Source organism: Halictus rubicundus, chromosome 13 (genome assembly GCF_050948215.1).
Source record: "Halictus rubicundus isolate RS-2024b chromosome 13, iyHalRubi1_principal, whole genome shotgun sequence".
In the NCBI taxonomy this organism is placed as follows: Eukaryota; Metazoa; Arthropoda; class Insecta; order Hymenoptera; family Halictidae; genus Halictus; species Halictus rubicundus.
Window position 1 is genome coordinate 12,042,320 of NC_135161.1, and position 19,874 is coordinate 12,062,193.

General features: G+C 42.0%; 1 protein-coding gene across 3 annotated transcripts; it reads right to left on the bottom strand.

Annotated features, from left to right (window-relative positions):
• Positions 1–2,849: 2,849 nt before the first annotated feature.
• LOC143360182 (uncharacterized) lies at positions 2,850–6,553 on the bottom strand. Of its 3 annotated transcripts, none has more exons than XM_076798793.1 (5): positions 6,467–6,553; positions 4,430–4,947; positions 4,010–4,315; positions 3,126–3,600; positions 2,850–3,034 (listed from the first exon to the last, which is right to left on the bottom strand). In XM_076798793.1, the coding sequence occupies exons 2-4, from the start codon at positions 4,943–4,945 to the stop codon at positions 3,199–3,201; spliced, it is 1,224 nt and encodes a 407-aa protein (XP_076654908.1). In that variant the 5' UTR covers positions 4,946–4,947; positions 6,467–6,553; the 3' UTR covers positions 2,850–3,034; positions 3,126–3,198. The 3 variants fall into 3 exon arrangements, with proteins under 3 accessions (XP_076654908.1, XP_076654906.1, XP_076654907.1); XM_076798791.1 differs by having other exon boundaries at positions 6,342–6,473; XM_076798792.1 differs by having other exon boundaries at positions 3,108–3,600; positions 6,342–6,473.
• Between the last annotated feature and the right edge of the window lie 13,321 nt (positions 6,554–19,874).

Sequence of the window (19,874 nt, forward strand, 5' to 3'; positions counted from 1 at the left end):
TCAACGACACCATCGCACGCCGTTCTGAATTTTTCGATGGTATTCGGTGGCGACCTCGAGTAAATTATTGCTAAATGGTGTACCGGCGGATGTCAAGATGCGGGCCTCGTTCGGGTGGTCGTGGGATCTTTCGACAAAGATCCCAACCGAACGCCATGCTACTGAATCTTCCTAATCGATTCCAGACAAATCAATTTACCCCGTATCAACAATATTCATGGAATTCTCACTCTTCAACAATAGATTCTCAAATTATTCTTGGACTGTGGATCCCTCGTACCAACTTTATAAACTAATTTTTTTATGTCAATAGCATAGTATGGAGATTTTGCTGGAAAGGTTTCATCGTGGACAAATTTTTTGTTCGGCAGTTGTAAATATATTTGTACAGATCCTTTTATTTCAGTCTTCGAAAAGTGCCATTTTTCGGATTTTTTTGCGATGCAACGGTTTGATAGAAACATTCTACTTTTTTACCATGCAAACACCATGGTATGGACTATTTGTATAAAAAGTTTCATCTCGAACAAATGTCTTGTTCGGCAGTTGTATATACATTTGTAAAAATCCTTTTATTTCAGTCTTCGAAAAGTGCCATTTTTCGGATATTTTTGCGATGCAACGGCTTGATAGAAACTTTCTATTTTTTTAGTATGTTAATACCATAATATGGACTGTTTGTATAAAAAGTTTCATCCCGAACAAATTTTTTGTTCGACAGTTGTAAATATATTTGTAAAGGTCCTTTTATTTCAGCCTTCGGAAAGTGTCATTTTCTGGGTATTTTTTGCAATGCTACGGCTTGATAGAAACATTCTACATTTTTACCATGCAAACACCATGGTACGAACTATTTGTATAAAAAGTTTCATCTCGAACAAACTTTTTCTTCACAATTTAATTTGTAAATTGTAATTATTTGGAGTGCTCAAATCTTTTCAGCGACGAAGGCATACGTTCATTTATTATTCACAGCTTGAATAAAAATTTTTGGAGGCTCATTAACCGCGTTTGACGACTCCCGAAGAATTTTCTCAGGCACAGAATCGCCTTTGACAAACCGCACAAAGAGCAGACGTTATTCGAGTGCGAGACATTGACGAATTCGTCGTGAAAACTATATTAAACCGGAGCACCTGAAAAATCGTGGGATTAGTTCGTGACCCCTTTAAGAATTTCGAACGATTTATCCTGTCCTTTGGTCCCGGTGATCCTGTCATTCTTTCGTTTCGTTCCGCTCTGTTATGGAATCTGTAGCACACCACTATTATCTTGTAAATTAATTCTACTGCTCGAATCGCTCGGTAAAGTATTTCCGTTTAATCAATCGTCACCTTTTGTGAGCGGTTTATCCTAGCGTAGCCATACAAATTTTGAAAACTGAACCATTTTATTTTTAGTTTTAATCGAAGAAGCAATTCATGAAATTCCACTCCCCATGATCATGGACCAACGTAACAATTCGCAATCATCCAAAATCAAAATACTGAAAAATCAGCCCACAAACTCCGTTTTAAATGCATGAAAAAATTAACACATCAATCTCCCGACGTCCAAGGTCGCCCTCGGGAAGGGATAATCGCAATCAACAGCACACCCCGCCTCGCTCCACCATGAGATCGGAGCCTGGGCCAGAATGGGGGCGAGTAAAATCGAGTTTCACCCTGCGGACGTCTTCCCGGAGCGGATTCGTGACTAATCGCGGTCTGCTACCGGAATTTTCGCTCGCTGACGACCGAGTAATCCGGATACTTCACGGGCCGACTATTTTTTCTATTATTCCTCAGTTTCTCCGTCGCTTGTTCTGCACGGCACCCGACTTTCTCGAGGTTGCTAGATCGACTACCGAATTTTTCGTATTCGCCTTTCTACTATGATTTACGAATCCTCCAGGTCAGCTTCCGTTTCCTCGCAGAGAAAGAGGGTGTCGTTAACCGGGCGAGTCTCGCAGCGACAGATGAAAAGAGTGAGAAACCTAGAGGAGGGTAGCTGGAGCAACTCGGGGAATACCTTGAACCAGAAGATAGAGTTCTCTCTCTCTCTCTCTTTCTCTCTCTTTCTCTATCTCTCTCTCTCTCTCGCTCTCTGTCTTTCCGACTTGCCATCTCTCTCTTTCACGAGGGTAAGACGTCGTTGTTCCTGTTTTTCGTTCACAGACGAAAGATCCGACGCAAAAGCCTCCCCATCGAGGCTCGCCACAACAATTTCTCTGTTCACGATGTAGGTTACCGAGACGAAGCTTTCAGAGACCTTTTAGCCTAGTGCTTTACTGCCCTACAATAAATCAATTGCTACCGGCAGACCGCCGAATCCGCACGTTCGACCTCGAAGACGCTTTTCGAAAGTTCATCAACTGAGCTAGGTGCCAGGCAGTTTTCCTTGACCAGCAGGATGCTGCAGGGACGGCGTTCAAAAGCCGGACAGAATTTCCGTTACTCGAAAATTATAGAGCACACGGAAAACGGTTTCAGACGAAAGTCGTGGAACGTGGACGACAGTATACGCCAGAAAGTTTTAACTTTTTGCTATATATTCCTGCACATCTTGACGAGAAAATTCCAAAAATCGAAGTTTTAAGGCGGGGAAATCACTGGTTCAAAAGTTATGCGTGTTTATAGTCGAGCGATTACTCTCTGTGTTCTGGGTCAAGAACTTTAAAGACGCAGAACTTTCGAAAACTTCGATTTGCGGCATTTTCTCGTCAAGATGTACAGAATTGTATACTAAAAAGTTACAAATCTCTGGGTTGCCAAGGTGAAGTTTAACCGAGTATTTTGTATTTAAAAATATATTCAATATATTTAATACTTTTGTGACTATCTCTACTTCAAAAATGCATTCGATACATATAATGCCTCTGTGGCTATTTTCACTGTGAGACAGTGTTAATATATTTAATACTTGGGTTAGTGCTTGTACTTTAAAAAGTATTCGATATACTCAATACTTCTGTTAGCAAAATGCAACGTACTATTTTGCATTAAAAGAATCAATAATGAAACTATCTTACTCAGGAATACTTCCTCCAGAATACCTGAAAATAAACGAATAAGAGAAATTTAAAAAGAAATAGCAAAAAAAAAGAAATATAGGAATGTCGATACAACCTTTTTCTTTTAACTTACAACTATCAAGAGATAAAAGCGAGCTATATTTAGCAGTTTCTTGGAATTTATGTATAATGAATCTTTTCGTTGGTCAATCGAAGTAGCCCCTTTCGTCCATCACAGGTACCATTTTCATCGTCAGCTTCACAGCATCCGGATTTTTGAAAACGTCCATTCTAGTATTACCGCGTAGTTTCTGCAACACCTCAGTGAAATTCTCCGTGTCCTCCTTATTCCCTATCATTCGCAAATGAAGAAAAACACCCGCGAAAACTGCGTAAGCTCTTCGTTTGTGCAGCGCTCGTTTTAATTGCTGCATTGTTGGCGGGCTCGTTTCGCAATTAATTTTCTCCATGGTCTCCTTCAAGGTGTTCAGGTACAGCTCGACGAAATAGTCGTCTTTGTCATAGATTATGGAGAATTCCGGGCAAATGTTTAGAAAATACAGCAAGTCGATGGCCGGGGAAGTGTAGACGGCCATTTGGTAGTCGACCTGGAACGTTATGGTTGTAAATCATGTGATTCGACGGCCGACGATCATCGTTCGCAGACTTTTATTACTTTATGCGCGCAAGTTAAACTATGCTTTTTCTACCGTTTCGTTATTCAATAGCTTCCTTTGCCTCCTCTAAGCATGAATTTTCTACAGTCATGATTACGCTGCGTACTTTATGCATTTATGGTAAGAATGAGTGGATACAATTTAAAGCAGAAGATCAACGTATTTGGCCCAGCTTCTGAAAACGATTGAAGTCCTCCTGCTCGTTGTAATCGACGCAAACAATTTTTATTCTGCATGCAAATCCGCAGTAATGCGTTTAATTTGGTTAATTCGATTGTGCGAAAATGTTCCATCACGTGGGCCAAAGTCTAGATAATTTTACATTAAGAATGAATATTACCAGACGCAGGTCAACCGGTTCGCCCCTCTCATTTTCCTTGAACATAATGTTGTTGATCCAACAGTCCCCATGATTTAGCACGCAAAACTCATCAGGGTCGTGCTCATACGCTTTGATGCACTCCTCCCCGATCGACTTTGCCATCTCGATTATCTTTGGCGCTGCCCTGACGCATTTCTCGTCCGACCAACCCTTTATCTGCTCGCCTATTCGCTGAAGACTCACTTCCATTAATCGTAAGAACACTTCCGGACATTTCTTCGATACTATGCCACCATCTCCGAACGGTTCCGTCAGTTCTGGCTTCTACGAAGATCGAACAGGCTAATGTTACCCTAAACAATTCGTTGGAGACCCTAACTCTCTCAAGAGACTGCGACAACAATATTTCGTTGTTGAAAAATATGAACGCATAAGAACCTTTTCGTGAACGGCAACGGTGGCCGCGTGAAGCTTCGCCATTGTTCGCAAAACTAGGCAGCAATGTTCGAAGGTCAAGCCTTTCTGGCGATCCTTCATTGAAAATTGCTGCTCGTCTAAATTCTCCATTATCAGCACGCGGCGATCGTCGCAGCCGTGCCATAATCGTGGCCCTACAGGATGATCGATCGTCTCCCTTATCACTGGCAGAACGTCTCGCAAAAACCTCGTTTCGACGAGAAACATATCCTGCTGGTGAACCATGCTTTTTGGATATTCCTCGGACGGCTCCAATTTGACAACGAAGACCGTCGAACGCTCCTCCGGCGAGGATCCGTTTTTCGAAATTCCCCTGTACCTCACAGTCACTTTTCGAAGCTCGCTGAGGAAGTTCAATCCTTTCTCTGAGAAGGATTGGTTCGTGATGCTCAGTATCTCCACCGATTCGCCGGACAACTGATTTCGCAGTGCCTCCCGCACAACGCTTTCATCGATTTTCCCCTTGCTCACCTCCATTACTAAAAAAAAAAAACAAATCACACCTCGCGTTTCAAACTTCGAACTCTATTGGTGGTTGACCACTTCGCCGGGAACCGAGGTTTTCTGCGGCAGTTGCGTAGGAACTTTAGGAAAACGCGTGTGTCTCGATATTTCAGCAAAATTCAGTTATTTTATTATCATATTTGTTTTAATAACTTTTTATGCATCTCCCTTCCACCAACACGTTTGTGACACTTTTCTGAGTGAAATGAGTCCAAACACGATATGCGTCGGAGCATGTTCGCCAGTTTAATACGCGGTACAGTGGGACCTCCATTATCCGAACCGGTAACCGAATTCTCTAGTGTCTGAATATGAACGGTTCAATTCTGGAACGATCCACAATCATTGTACAGGATGTCAAAAAATTATATGTCACGGCCACCATAGCGTGATTCTACACCTACGATTTGGTGGAAATTGACATAAAGAACTCCCCGCAAAATTGACCTTGACCTTCAAAATCAAGGTGAAGAAAACAAAAATTTTTTACTTTAATCGTGTTCTACTGGTCATAAGGATCAACTTTGTGAAAGAAACCGTGGGTAGCATCTCAACCGTTCTTATAATTTTTGCAGCTTCTTTCTTTCAGTCTAGTTAGGGAAATAGGAGGATCATGATTATGATAATTTCATACCCAACGAGATAGCTTATTGACGGTACCCGCTGTATGATAGTACTCTATTTGCTTATATATTGGTGCTGGATGTAAAAAATTTACAAATAAAGAAGCTGCAAAAATTATAAGAAATGCAACATCATTTTTTAAGGCAACGGTTGAGATGCGACCCATGGTTTCTTTCACAAAGTCGATCGTTATGACCAGTAGAACACGATTAAAATAAGAAAAAATTTTTGTTTTCTTGACCTTGATTTTCAAGGTCAAGGTCAATTTTGCGGGGAGTTTTTTATGTCAATTTCCACCAAATCGTAGGTGTAGAATCACGCTATGGTGGCCGTGACATATAATTTTTTGACACCCTGTACAAATCACTGACGATTTAGCACTGTTGCCAGACGATTGTTCTATTATCTGAATACTGATTGGTTCGGATAATCGAGGTGCCACTACGTCGCGAATCAAACTAGTAAATGTGATCTAAATTGCGCCGCGTTTCGAGTGATTTTAATCAGAAAAATGATAGTATCGTCAGAGAGAAAATAGTTTAACATGCATTGCTGAACTCTGAAACACTGTCAGCATCAAAACTGTTGTAAGTATTCACCAAGGACGATGATAACGCGACTGTTCCTAATCTAGGTCGGTTAATGCTCTGCTACGCTCATGAACGATGCGTACGATGCGCGGATACTTCCTGTGTAGATGCACTGTGCAAAATCGTCGTTCCGATTCTGAATCTATCAACTGTACCTGGCGTACGTGGACTTCTGCGAGTAACTGTACACCTCCGGTGAATATTTAAATATAGTGCGCTGCCGCAGAATCGAGTCAGAAATGTCCGGTTTTCTCTTCGAGTTTCTTCAATGATCACTTACGTTCGGAGTTCACAAGCTTCACAGTCGACAACACCAATTGAACTGAGCATACGTAGAGTAACCATGCTGCGTCTCAGTTTAACCAAACAGAGAGACTGTATGTGTGTGTGTGTGTGTGTGTGTGTGTGTGTGTACTTGCAGAGTGTGCATTTGGAAAGCGATACTCTGAGAAAGAGACTCTTTGTTCGAGAGAGATGAAACAACTGATTCATTCGTTGCAGTTTGGTATTGTTCGTTGGACCCTGCCATAAATATTTTATGCGTGACTCGAATTTTTTTGAGAAGTGGATAAAATTTTTAGATAATTGCAACTGCTCGGAATTGCGGAGAAAATACTAACAGATGTATTTTGCGACTCGATTATCCACAATTTCGTTTCACGTCGTTGTGGTAAACTAAAATTGTTCTAGATTGTCAAAACAAAATTTGATTCGTACGGTTCAACGTTAAAAAGGTTGTTTTTTTTAGGGAGTCCGAATGGGACACCCAGTATATGTGGAGTCCATGGGATTTCAAGGTCTTCCTAAGGTAGAGTGACTACGTTACCGACAAAAAATGGTTTTACGTAAATGGTACTTTATTTAACGGTAAAGGGCTCGTTCGAAAGAGGAAGGTCAATCTAGCGCGCGCTGGTCAGGAGCTGTCGAGATTATGCAGATATTTGGTAATATAAGCGTCAGAAGTAGGCCAAAAATTGACGTGTGTGCATGCCGTGGATTCCAAGCATTTTTATGCCATTGGATGAGTTTTCTGGATGAAATCGACAGCAGCACGCGCTAGAAAATATCTCCAGCTACAAATTCAACTATATTTTGTCTTGATCCTCTGCGGAATAAAGGCAAAAACTTGAAGCACGTTTCGGCATGGCTTTGTAGCGTCGCAATTCATGATATCGATAATATAGAGCAAAAAATCTGACAAGTTTAGTTGAACTGCAGCTCATCAGGTGGTGCCTAAGTAGAAGGACTGTCGACGCAGAAGATTGGAAGAAACTGCAAGCGTCGATTGCGGTTATGTTCGACGCCTATTCGCTCATCAACAACGTGCGTCTGTGTATGTCCTGTGCATGTATATAATTTTCCTATACATGGAAATACTCCTCCAGTTAGATGTTTCGGACTCATGCAAGCAATGCGCAGTTGTCCATATACGCATATAGCATTGTCGTAGCTTTAGCTTCATGCATCGTATGAAATTGCGATCAAAGTAATTAACCCTTTGCAGTCGAGTGGCGACTCTGAAGCACCACTAAAAATTCTTGTTATTTCAAAGAAATTGAAAAGAATATTACAGAATATTTGTTACATTACAAAATTTGTGTTTCATAGATTTCCATAGATTGGATGAGACAGTTTGAACGTGTCGCCGACAATGGGACGCTTATTTTTGTCACATTGTGCTCTAACATCCTTTTACGACACTGTTATATCTGTAGCGATATTAATTTCGCCACTGTTCGCACAGTCTTGAGGAACAGGTTTAACCCTTTGCACTCGAGCGGCGACTCTGAAGCGCCGTTAAAAATTGTTGTGGCACTATCTCAAAGAAATTACAAAAAATATTACAAAATATTTGTTACATTACAAAATTTGTATTTGATAGACTACTAAACATTTAAATAATATATGTGGAAATCGGATCAGTTTCGTATGAATAAAATGTTAATATTCTAAGACGGAAGAAAAATTTTGTTTTAGAATTAAGGTGCAAAGGGTTAACAAGTTTCTGCGAGCACGCCTTCGACATGTTGTATGCCGATCGAATAAACAAAAATTAAATACGTAGAGATATAATATGGCAAACTTTGGCCGGCCATAAACAAAGATACTTCGAGTCGGAACTTTTAGCCCCACTCTCCACCCTACTGGGAGATTACCGTGATTACTGGCGACAAAAGGCGATTGCGGACTTTCTCCAAGGAAACCGGAGAGAGGTTGACAGACATGTTGACGGCGCGGCGTGATGCACCACGAGAAAGATGCACCAAGCGGCGGGGCACGGCGTGGCGTGCGCTCGCGCGCGCCTAGGATGCACCGAATGCACCCCCTGTGGGTCGGTGGCACCCCTACCTCGCGAGAGCCGTTTGTTCGGTTGGGTACGAGTTTACGACCCTGTTGGGCCACAAAATTTACGGTGCCCTCTTAAAAGCGAGCCAAACACGTACCGGTCTGTTCGGGACGCGTCTCGCCACGCGCTTTGCCTGCGGACCAGGATTCATGCTGCTTATGCTACCACCCTCCGTATCCTCGACATCCCTTCCTTCTTCCCTTCGAGAAGACACTTCGCTTCCTCCCTTCTTCGTCCACCTTTCACTTCCGTGCTGTCTTTGTTGCGCTTTTTAACCCTTCCGAAACGGACATCCATCCTAGACGCGAATCTTTCGCCGGGCGAGAACAATCCTTGGCACACCCCTGCGATCAACGGGAATTTTAAAATATTGCCGCTGAAATTACATTTAATACAAAAATACGGTGAATTCGCGATATATGTCGCCAAGTCCTCGATGATAAACGTCGCGGAACTATCCCCACCACCGCACGAAGCTCGAGAGGCCTCAAGAGGCGTTGTTGACATATATCGAGAGTTCACTGTATAGTTTTCCGCGAAAAATTCCAATCGTAATCTCTGCGGAGCTTCTCAAGGTTACTGCAATGTCAAACAAATACGACCACCGTGTATTCCCTTCTGTATTGTGTAACTTTCGTCTGAAACATGTTTTCGTATCGCGTATAATTTTCGAGGAACGGAGTATCGTCGAGGTAACGAGCTTTTCAACGGCACGGGAACAGGAGCCCTCGCGTGTGCGAGCTCCTTGTGTGTAATCAAGTTAAAAATTTATATAAAACATTGCCGGATGATCGTGAACGATGCCGGAGCAGTGTGACACGGCCGCGGGTTACATAAAATAAATGCGGGGAACACGCGAACGGGAAGCCCTTCTCGCATCTCTGTAGCAGAACTGCCACAGAGGAAGCCCTTTCGAGAAATCTTTACATATGCATGGACCATCAGCGATACCATAGAAGATCCTCTATCCCCTACGTCGTCCAGCGTAGCCTTTTTTGTCTACACGACGTCATAACACGTAAAGTTAGCCAGAAGCACGAAACTCGTGTCCAACACCGCCTCTATACATCGCACTATCATCTAGATCTATCGCATGATCCCCCTTTTCCCACTATTTAATTCTTCATCATTCGGGCCCTTTGATTCGAGAGCGATATTAAATGAAAACTAAGCCTGCAAGTTTATTGCTTCACTGACAGAGACCTTACTACCACGTCGCGTGGAAATAGTAATTTTATATTTTATAACATTCTTGAAGCGTGAGTCATTCAAGGTGTATGGGACCCAATTACTGTGGGGGTGCCAATTACTTAACACTAGGTTTACGGGACCCGTCGAAATGACGGGTTCTAATATTTTTAATTTACGATTATTGAGATTGTGAAGATCCATCTACGTGGAGTTAGTCAACAAATTTGTTTCTTTAGGTATGTGTTATTTAAAAAATGGCTAAAAACTTGGATAGACGCATTCTTCTTATTTTTATAAGGTAATGTAAAATACTGGATTTTAGTACTCCGTAAATCTAGTGTTAAGAAAGAGATATTGAATTTTTTCACTAAAATCAGTTATATATCTCTTTTCTATCCCGCACAGTAATTGGGTCCTTTGCTCTATGGATTATTATTTCCCCTGTCAGTATTGTGGTAGTAATGTGTCAGTACAATTGAAGATAGAGAAAAGTTGAAGAGAATTTGTTATTTTCATCTTGCCAAAATTATTGAAGGATAGAAAAATTTTGGTACCTGTTTCTCATAATCGAGGCACGGTTTTTTTTACGTTGTATATACCGGTTGGCTCTTAGCCACTTTCTCAAAATTTCAGAGAAATCAACGTGTAGCTGCAACTGCGCGTCTCGGTTGTAGACGGAAATGACAACAACAAAAAAAAAGAGGGCGAAACAAAGAAGAATGGGAGTGAAACTCTTTTGATGCAAAACCAGAGATGGGATCTCGATTCGGGATCGCAACCGACTAGCGGTCGCCGGAATAAAAGCGTTGCCTGCCATAAAAGTAAAAACAAAGTGCTGAAAAAAAGGTCGAAGATGATTTACTGTCCTGGTCCGGAGGTTTCGGAATTTTCTCGGGATCTCCCGAAAAAACCGTCGTCCAGGTCCGTAGCTGCGGTGAGTGGCGAAACGATTCTTGGCTTACCGCATGTGTCATAAAAGTTTTTACGTTCCCGAAAATTTGGAGGAAACTCGAAAAGCTCGGGCAGAGGGCAAAAAAAAAAAAGATGGAGAATAGAAGAATGGAAAAAGGAAACGACCGGGAGAGACAAGGCACGGTAGCCGATTTCTGGCCTCCTATAAAAGTTATATGGCGGTGGCCCCGGAAAATTTTGACGTCCCTGAATGATTTGTGAGGGGACCCAGTGGTTTCTTCTTTATCCTCTTCTCCGCTGCAATGTCTCAAGGTATTAAAAATGTAGTCTGGCGTAACAAGTAAATTAGGGACGAATTGTGGAGCAAGTCAAGGAAAATCGATCTCTTTTGTTTATTGCTACGTTTGCTTTAATTGTCTCGTGAAACTTTTTCGCGTTGTTCCTGGCGTTCTTCTGGTTAAAATGAGTCCAAACATGACATAGTTCGGAGCATATTTGGTTGGTCAGTTCGGGATTGAAGTAGAACCTCGATTATCCGAACGGACGATGTCTGAATTCGTTGACGATGTAAACAGTCCGATCTAAAGCGATCCATGTAAAACACGATTCATTGGACTAAGATTTAATCCAACACCGTAACTTACGGTTAGTTCGGATAATCGAGGTTCCGCTGTATCGCGGATTAAACAAGTGACTATAATCCAAATTATGGCATGTTTGGGCTCATTTTAATCAGAAAAATTTAATGGATACGTTGATAAAAGTAAAGGAAGTGAAGCTAACGAATGGAATATAGTTCAAATAAAGCTTTCCAGTTTCTGCGAAAAATATTCCCAAGAAACCTTCACAAAGTTTCAAGCGTAAATAGCGTTGACTACTGTTTCGCGACAATGTTCATAGACCAACAACAAGCTGATTAATATGTTTCGATTTTTACGCGGCCGTTCTCCGAAATGTGAAGAATATACGGTGGCTCGTGTTTCAGAATTATGGCAGCGGTGCCCCCGATAGACGACCGACCCATATCCATAACATCCGGCCAGCAGTAATCCTTTTCGCGAAACTCGCTCGTCTACCCCGAAGCTGTCTGACCCAGTGTGGGTCTCGGGCCCAACAATTGGGCCAGGGGGTTCGAGAATGGTCGAGTCAGTCCGAGGGACAGAAATACTACCGACGACAATAAATTCGAAAGCAGTGGAGTTTCACCCTAAAACCCCAGAAGCCTCCACGAAACTGACCGACCTCGTGGCCTGCAACGGAACACAGGGGCCTCGTTGAACCATGCGTCTCACCGAGATAATGGTGGCCGTCGTTAGAATATCGGGAATCGTAAAATAAAATAGGAGTCGCCTATTCCCCGCCATTGTTCCATTAATCTGGTTTGCAAACCGTCGTTCTTCCCGGAAGAACGTCGAGATATTAAGAAAAGGAACTGTGACCGGGTCACAAAGGGCCTGATACAGTGTTGTACTCCTTGAATTAGGTCCACTTGATGATACTCGTTGCGAGGTAATCGCTAACCCGCAATCGTAGAGAATGGAGGTCAGGATTACGGCATCATTATTTATATTGGTACTTTCCTTTCAACGGGGACCATGAATGAATGTCTTTTTCTGACGTGATTTATATTTTACTGGTTGGTACAATTAGTGTGAACCCTCTAGATTACTTTTATTTGTTTCCGTGGAGTCGTTTAATTATGCCACATTTTTCAAGCCAGTAAGGTTTGCACGATTTCGACGAAACAGACAGTTTCTCCGCAAAGTCGCATAAGCACCCCCATCCGAAATACGACGAAAGCCGGTCCCGAGCTATCGTCTTGTATCGGATTAAAACTGTATTCGCGAAATATTCGTGTGAGTCAGTAACATATCCGAGCTGCGATTTTTTAAATTTGTTTTTTTCTCAAAAATTCGTGGTTTCAACGAACCAGATGAAAAGAAGAGCAGAAATGGATTTGTGCAATTAAGGATGCTGTAAGTCGGGCGATGTTCGGTGGACAAGTGGTCCGTATGTATGTCGTCAAGAGTAGTATCGCGGAAGTTATAGTTGGCCGAACGGTTCCAGAAACAGCGGAACTATGAACGTGTCATCGAAACGACGCAGCACCGTGCGAAACTGTCAATTAGGAATCCGTTGGTCGCTTTCAATATCTGCTGAATCGATCCTTCCGATAGCGTTCGCGAAATGTCAGACGTAATTGTTGCGGGATCTTCGAAACAACCGTGTCTGCGTCGAACAAACAATTTCTACTATGCGAATGATTTACAATTAGATAGAGTCGTTCGAGTTGTTTGCTCGTGTGAAGTAACGCATCGCGCGAGGACGAGTGGCACGAGATATCTCGTACCTGTACGTGCAGCGAACCGATCGTCGAGGTCGAGTTACAATACACGTGCCTCGTGTTCATGCTTTCTTATGCGCGCGTGTCGATGACTCGACGGATTAAAAATAGTCTTAACATAAACAGACATATCGAAAGTATGCAGTAATATTCAAGAATTTATAAAAGTGAATTGAAAATAATAATCGTTCTCCTAAGAACAATAACACAATTTTTCCCAGCAAGCCCAGTTAGTGATGTTATAAGTATTACTGGGAACGCTGAAAGTACGCAAACGGCAAAAGGGAATTTAGCAAGTAAAAATTCTCGTCGTCTAGCTAAAGATGGTCGATGCAAAGTGTTCGGTTCACCTTGTACAAGAGCAGAAGAGATTATGGCACTCCTGCATCAAGATAGCGATGATATTATTTAACAAACAAGCCGGATGAAGGGCTTACCAGAGTAGTGTTACCGCTAATCTTTGCAACGACTTCAGAGCGACTGCACGGGAATCTATTCCTCGGTAATTAAGAGATTAAACCCTGTTGCCTGACACTTCTCTGCCCCTCTCTCCTCTCCTCTCGCGCCTTTTTGCATGTTCTATCTTTCTCAAGCCGCCGCTTATCTTGCCGAACCAGGGAAAAATCGACATTTGTCGGTAAAGTTTACATTGCATCCTGCGATAAAATTTATAACTTCTTCGAATAAAAGTAATCTAGATTAGACAAAATTCTCGGAGTTCTATCAAGCGATAAATCGCTTTATGGAATTTCTATGGTTGCTGGTCGATCGTCAAATCCTCAAGTTTACAAATTTTTTGATCGGATAGAAATGATTGTGGATTAGAGAAAATTGACGGAGTTCTCCCGCTTAATAAATTAATTCGAGGAGTTTCCCTGGCCGCCGGTTACCGTAACCTCGTTAGCAGGGATTTAGCAACAGCCGAGCAATAATATCTGCAATATTTCTTGCCGGACCCAGGGGCGAAGGTGGAACCAATTCCGGGCCGGGGTCCACAAAGTCCGACAATTTCGAAAGCCGGCCATCATCATCGCGCGTCTCGATTGGTACGGATGCGCGAGCACACGAGCCCGTGCGCACACGCATACACACACACGTATGGTTATACCCGCGGCACAAGACTGAAAGGACACGTCTCGAATATTTTACCCTGCGAGTTTTTCCTCTTTAATTGATTCAATCGGCGAAAAACACGGCAGGACCGCTTCACCCTCCGGGAGTTTTCATCTACCGCCTCACGCCACCTCCGCGTCATCCAACGCTTTCAGCAACCAACCGCTGTAACGAGACGCCAGAACCGACCTTCCTTTCCGATGAAAACGCCAACCCCTCTTCGTGGTTACTCCCTCTTCCCTCTATTTCTCTTTTGTCACTCCCTTTCTCTCTGTCTCTATCCACGTTTCTCTCGGCCTTATTTCCTCTTTAATAGTATTTTCATCCGACCGCGTCTTTCCTCCTCGACAACGTCTTCCGGAAAACCATAATCGCTTTAAAAGAAGCTGCAACTCCACCGTCAGAAAAACCAGAAAATATTTTCCAATCGATCGGGCTCGATCTTGCCTTTCTAATTTAAATATTTCTAATTTATTTTAGAGACGGGAGAATTTCAGCCTCGCGTGCCGGGCGTACAATTAATTCTCTCCGAGAGAGAGAGAGAGAGAGAGAGAGAGAGAGAGAGAGAGAGAGAGAGAGAGAGAGAGAAGCAAAATGGTCGCTTGTTACCGGGAACGGATAATAAGAAATACGGGGAGCTCTCTGTTGCACGATTGTACCGCGGATTACGCTACACGAAAGTCGATAATATCATGTTCCATTGTCACGCCGGGTTCGCCGGGCTTGCAGGGTATATACATAAAGTGTAAACGCAGCCAGAGCCGGGGACTCTCTCTCGTTAAACGTGGCCCGAAGGCTCTAATTAAAATAATAAACGGAAAATTTCTGAGTTTCCGGGGGATTTATTGAAAGTACCGTTCCCAAAGGGCGTATCCGGGCTCACGTACTCGTTGGAAACCGACGGCGAACACCCGTGGAAACCGGTAACAACCGTTTCAGTTTGCGCCTCTCTGTATACAAATGTTTCCATATTACATTTGTAGAGCCGCCTCGACACAAGAGATCTCTCGACATTCTAATCTCGTTAAAGGAGCCCGCGTTGCTGCTCTACCAGGAGGAACCGGAAATAATGTGCACCAGGAAGTGGCGAGAAAAATGCACGCGCGTGGTTAAACGGAGAGGATGCGGACATTTTGAACTGCGCTTAACGAGACCGGCGGAAGCGAATAAAATTAGAAAATCCATTTTGTTTTTTTGTCAGGCTGTATTGTACTGTACTATGTGTCTTATAGTTTGATAAAACGAAGGTGGTGTAACGTCAGGCAATAAAAATTATTAATATGCTATTTCGTGTTCGACGGGTTGTTTTTGTAGAAAACCATTGACAGAATTTGTGGACCGAATTTTTCCAGAAAGGAAAGAAAAACGTGCCATATTTCTTGCCCGAGCGATTGGAAAAATATGCGGAAAGCTGGAGTGCCTTTTTAAACCTTTTCCGACAGTTTTTCCATCGAAAAAACTGTTAGAATTTTTACGGTAAAAGGGTGTCGTAAACTGACGGTATCCCAGCACGAAAAATGTTCCGACGAGTATTTTTCTGCAGGCCAAAAAACTGTACTTCCGAGGACGGAGTCGGAAAGTCAGCTTTTTTTCAAGTAACGGATTTTTTAGGTTTACGGCAGTCTGTTTTCGAGCGCGCACTGTTTCCTAGCTGTTATTTTCTGGCTTTAATTTTTTTTCTAATGAACCGCACAAAAATTGCCTGCTAAAGGGTTCGTTTTCTATCGTTTTTCTCGGTGTCGCCCGAGGGGAGGGAAAAAAAGCGATAACGTTGTAAATTATTCGGCCATGGCTTTTTTTAACGGTATATTTTCTAACGGAAAAAATCGGTCTCGCTAGCGTTGTCACAGTAACGGAAAAAACTGCACGTTTACGGAGTTTTACGACAGGTTGGCCGAAAAAATTCGTGCAAAAAACGAGCGACACCCTTCTTCCGCGTAGTTTCCTTTTTCGTTGCAGTGGCCAGACCTTTTTTAACCGTGCGAAGTGCTATTTTCGCAAAAATTTAGATCCATTTTCTGTAATCGAACTACCGAAACGTAAATAAAAAGATTGGGCAATGCGAAATTAAAGTCTCCAATCTTTTCGATTTATCATTGATGGCACCCATACGCTTAAAAATGGTTGAAATATTGATTTTGTAACAAGAGCCGAAATTTGCAACCAATAATCTGTTCCGGTTCCACAACTATTGGTTTCTCAATCAATTTTTTAATAATTGATATTCAATTAATTGAAATTCGTCTAATATATTCCTGTACTTTCGTTAACTTAAGCAAATCAGTAGAACGTGATTTACGATGTACGTAAGTGATTAACAATCGCTAAGAGTTCAGAAAATGTTGAAGAAATGCTCGAGAAGGTTTCAGAAAAATGTTCCGGGAATGTTGATAGAATAATTAGCAATAATGCCCGGTTCCCGAAGAAAATTAACCGTCACAAGCGCCAGGAAATAATTAGAGAAATCGTAGAAGGGGATACATAATGCGGTAAGGCTGCGCGAGGCACAGATGGGGCCAATATTGATAAAATACCGCGCGGAATATTTTGAAATCGGATATTTTAATTTGTAAATAGAGTATATTATTCCCATTGCGGCGCATTGTGACGGCAGTGTCCGTAGGGTTCAGAAGGAACCGCTTTTAATGACCCGGATGCGAATGGTTCCACCTAGCAGTGTCGTATTCAATTCCCTGCATCTCTCTCTTTCTCTCTCCCTCTCTCTGTACTTTTCGTAATCTCAAGGTAATTCTCCTCCCGATTCTTTGACCCCTTCTATCCACCCCTAAAAGTCCGTGTCGTATTACCGTACCTTTGAGATCTGGCGCCGATGTCTGCGACTCGCTTTTCTCTTTTATTTCCTTCTTTTTATTTCTCTTTTTCTTTGAATCATCGACCGACCAAAAGTAAGAACCCCACATTAAATCCTTCACAATGATTCCTCCACGATTTCTTTTACAGATAAAACGATTGTTCCTATGTTTGTAATGTACGCCATTTTTTTAACTTTAATTTGATTATTTTTTAGAATAATATACCATACTTTTATATTTAATTGGTATTTCTCATTGCAATGTACCACGCTTCTACCTTTAATTGCTATTTTTTGGTGATAATACTACGCGTTCTATGTATTTTATAATTATTTAAAATATAAAGAATCGTATAAAATAAAAAAGTGCCGCATGCAAGTACATGTGTGAATTTGCTACTGAAAGCGCTATCTATGGCAAACTAACATTACCAACAGCGCACTGACTTATCTACGATAGTTCATTCGTTTAAGCACAGACGAAGTATAGGAATAGAACAATCACCGAATGTATTTTTTTATTATCTCACGTCCGCGGAGCTCTGAGTCCCTTTATCACTTCTGTGTCACATTCTACCGTATCGCCAGTCACCTTATCCAGTGTCGTGTCGCACGATATGAAATACCGACTCTACCCAAACAGAACAACCAACTACTGGTGACCTAGGTCACAGCACACAAAACAAAACGACATAACTCATGAATCGGGAATGTTAGCACAGACGAGGAGTGAGAATAGGTCAATCACCCTATGTATTTTTTGTCTCACGTTCGCGGGTCTCTAGAGCCTCCTTATCATTTCTGTGTCACATCCTACCGTATCGGTCGGAACTAATATTGTGGAACTAATATCACAAACGAGATATAGAAGCACGCCAATCACTTTACGCTGTTTCGTGTCGCACGATATGGTAGAGGAATTGGTAAAATAATAAATAAAATAAATCATTCGCAAAAGCAACTCTTATAATCGTTAAACAAGCAGAGATAATAAATTTATTGTGTTGTGTATTGTATTGTGACCAATAGATTAATGCACTCGGGATTTAATATCTATTTTAACTAAAAAATTGGATGGCAAGATGGTCAAGGGAGTGCTTGTCGACATAGTTGACGAAAGGAATTGTTATAAACATTAAACAGCCAGAAGTAATAAATTTAACAGTAAATCGTGTACGACAAATTAATGCGTGCGAATATTCATGGCTTAAAAGTTATTCTGTATCTCGGTTTCTATAATTTATTTTTACCAAATAATTAGATGGCAAGATGGTCAAGGGAGTGCTTATCGACAGCATTACCAAAAGAAATTGTTATAAACATTAAACAGCCAGAAATAACAAATTTATCAATAATTACTATCACGGAGATCGAGATCTACCGAAATTGATTGGGGTGGGAGAGTTGCGCACCGCGCACCACTCAAGGCGCAACGCGCACCGCGCAACTGGTCTCGGCGGCCGCGCTCAGTCAGTCAGTCGAGGTGCGCACTCAGAAGGGAACGGAAGTGCTCCGGGACCAGAAGGTCAAAGGACCTTGGAACTGCCCTGGCCCACCCTGACCACCTCGGCCCACTCTTGCCGACCTTCCAGTAGACCAGGGATCTTCCAGAGCTACACTGGACATCACTGGCCGACCTTGGTCCACCTTTAGCTAGCTTTTCCGCCTGTGGAAAAGTAATCTTTCCCATTTAGCGACCTGCGAAATTGAGTTTGTAATATTGTAAATCGTCATTGTAAGAAAGGGAGTCAGAAGGAAGCGTATTGAATTCCTTCTGGCTTCCTTTCGGGTCTCTTGTGCAGCAACCTCCTCGTGGTGAGACCTGGGCAATTGGTATTATTCTCTATTTGTAAGAACGCCTAGTATCTTACAAATAGAGAATAATATCGAGCTAATAGCTGCTTATTTATATTTTGCGATTACATTGTGAAATAGAATTTAGGACTGATTAATAATAAAAACATGTGTATTTAATTGAATTGTGTCTGAATTTATTTTACGCTTGCTCGGGGTTTCATTCAATGAACGCCATCAACTTTTTTCTGAATTTCTAATTGAAATTTGCTTCCGAACTTTTCAAAAGTTCCTGTTCTTATAATTGATATTTTTTTGGCCAGTGCAAAAAATCGTTAACACAAATGAGGAATACAGGTCGAGCGCGTCTCACGTTGCCACAAATGTCGAAATTTGGGATGTATTTTCGAGAATTTCGCGATGGACCAAGCTAGTACGGGTAATCGCTTACTGCAAACGGTTTATAAACAAACTACGTTCGAAACCCGGGTCAGTGCATTTTTACCTTACCGCGTTAGAATTAAGAGACGCGGAACAAGTTATATTTCGCTATACACAAAACCAATTCTTCGCGGCGGAAATTAGCATGCTATTAAAGGGTAAGCCCATTAACAAGCGCTCCCCTCTCCTACCGCTCAACCCTTTTATCGACGCAGAAGGGATTCTACGAGTGGGCGGTAGGCTTCAAAATTCCTTCCTCGCGTGGGATACGAAACATCCCATAATTTTACCGAAGACCATTGTATCCGATCTAATAATCGCGTATACGCATCGCACAACGTTGCATGGCGGCATGCAGCTTACGATCCATACCGTACGTCAACGATTCTGGATACTCGGGATTCGAAACACCACGCGAAAATTAACCCTTTTAGTGCCGGACGAAAAAGAGGTGCCTATGCGAAGATAACCTGCCGAATTTCACGATTTTACTAGGGTTTGGAAAAAGGCTCATAAAAACCAAACGAAAAGCAATATTTACATAATTCAAAAAGCAGTATATCAAGGACGAAATAGAAAATAAAACAGTGACGCTAATTTTTCTATATTCATTGAAAATTACATAAATAACAAAGGTACAAGTGATCATAAAGAAAAGAAAAATTGAGTTCTCTCTTTCAAAACATAATTGTACATACGAAAAGTCATCTTTTTATCATAACTTTATATAGAAC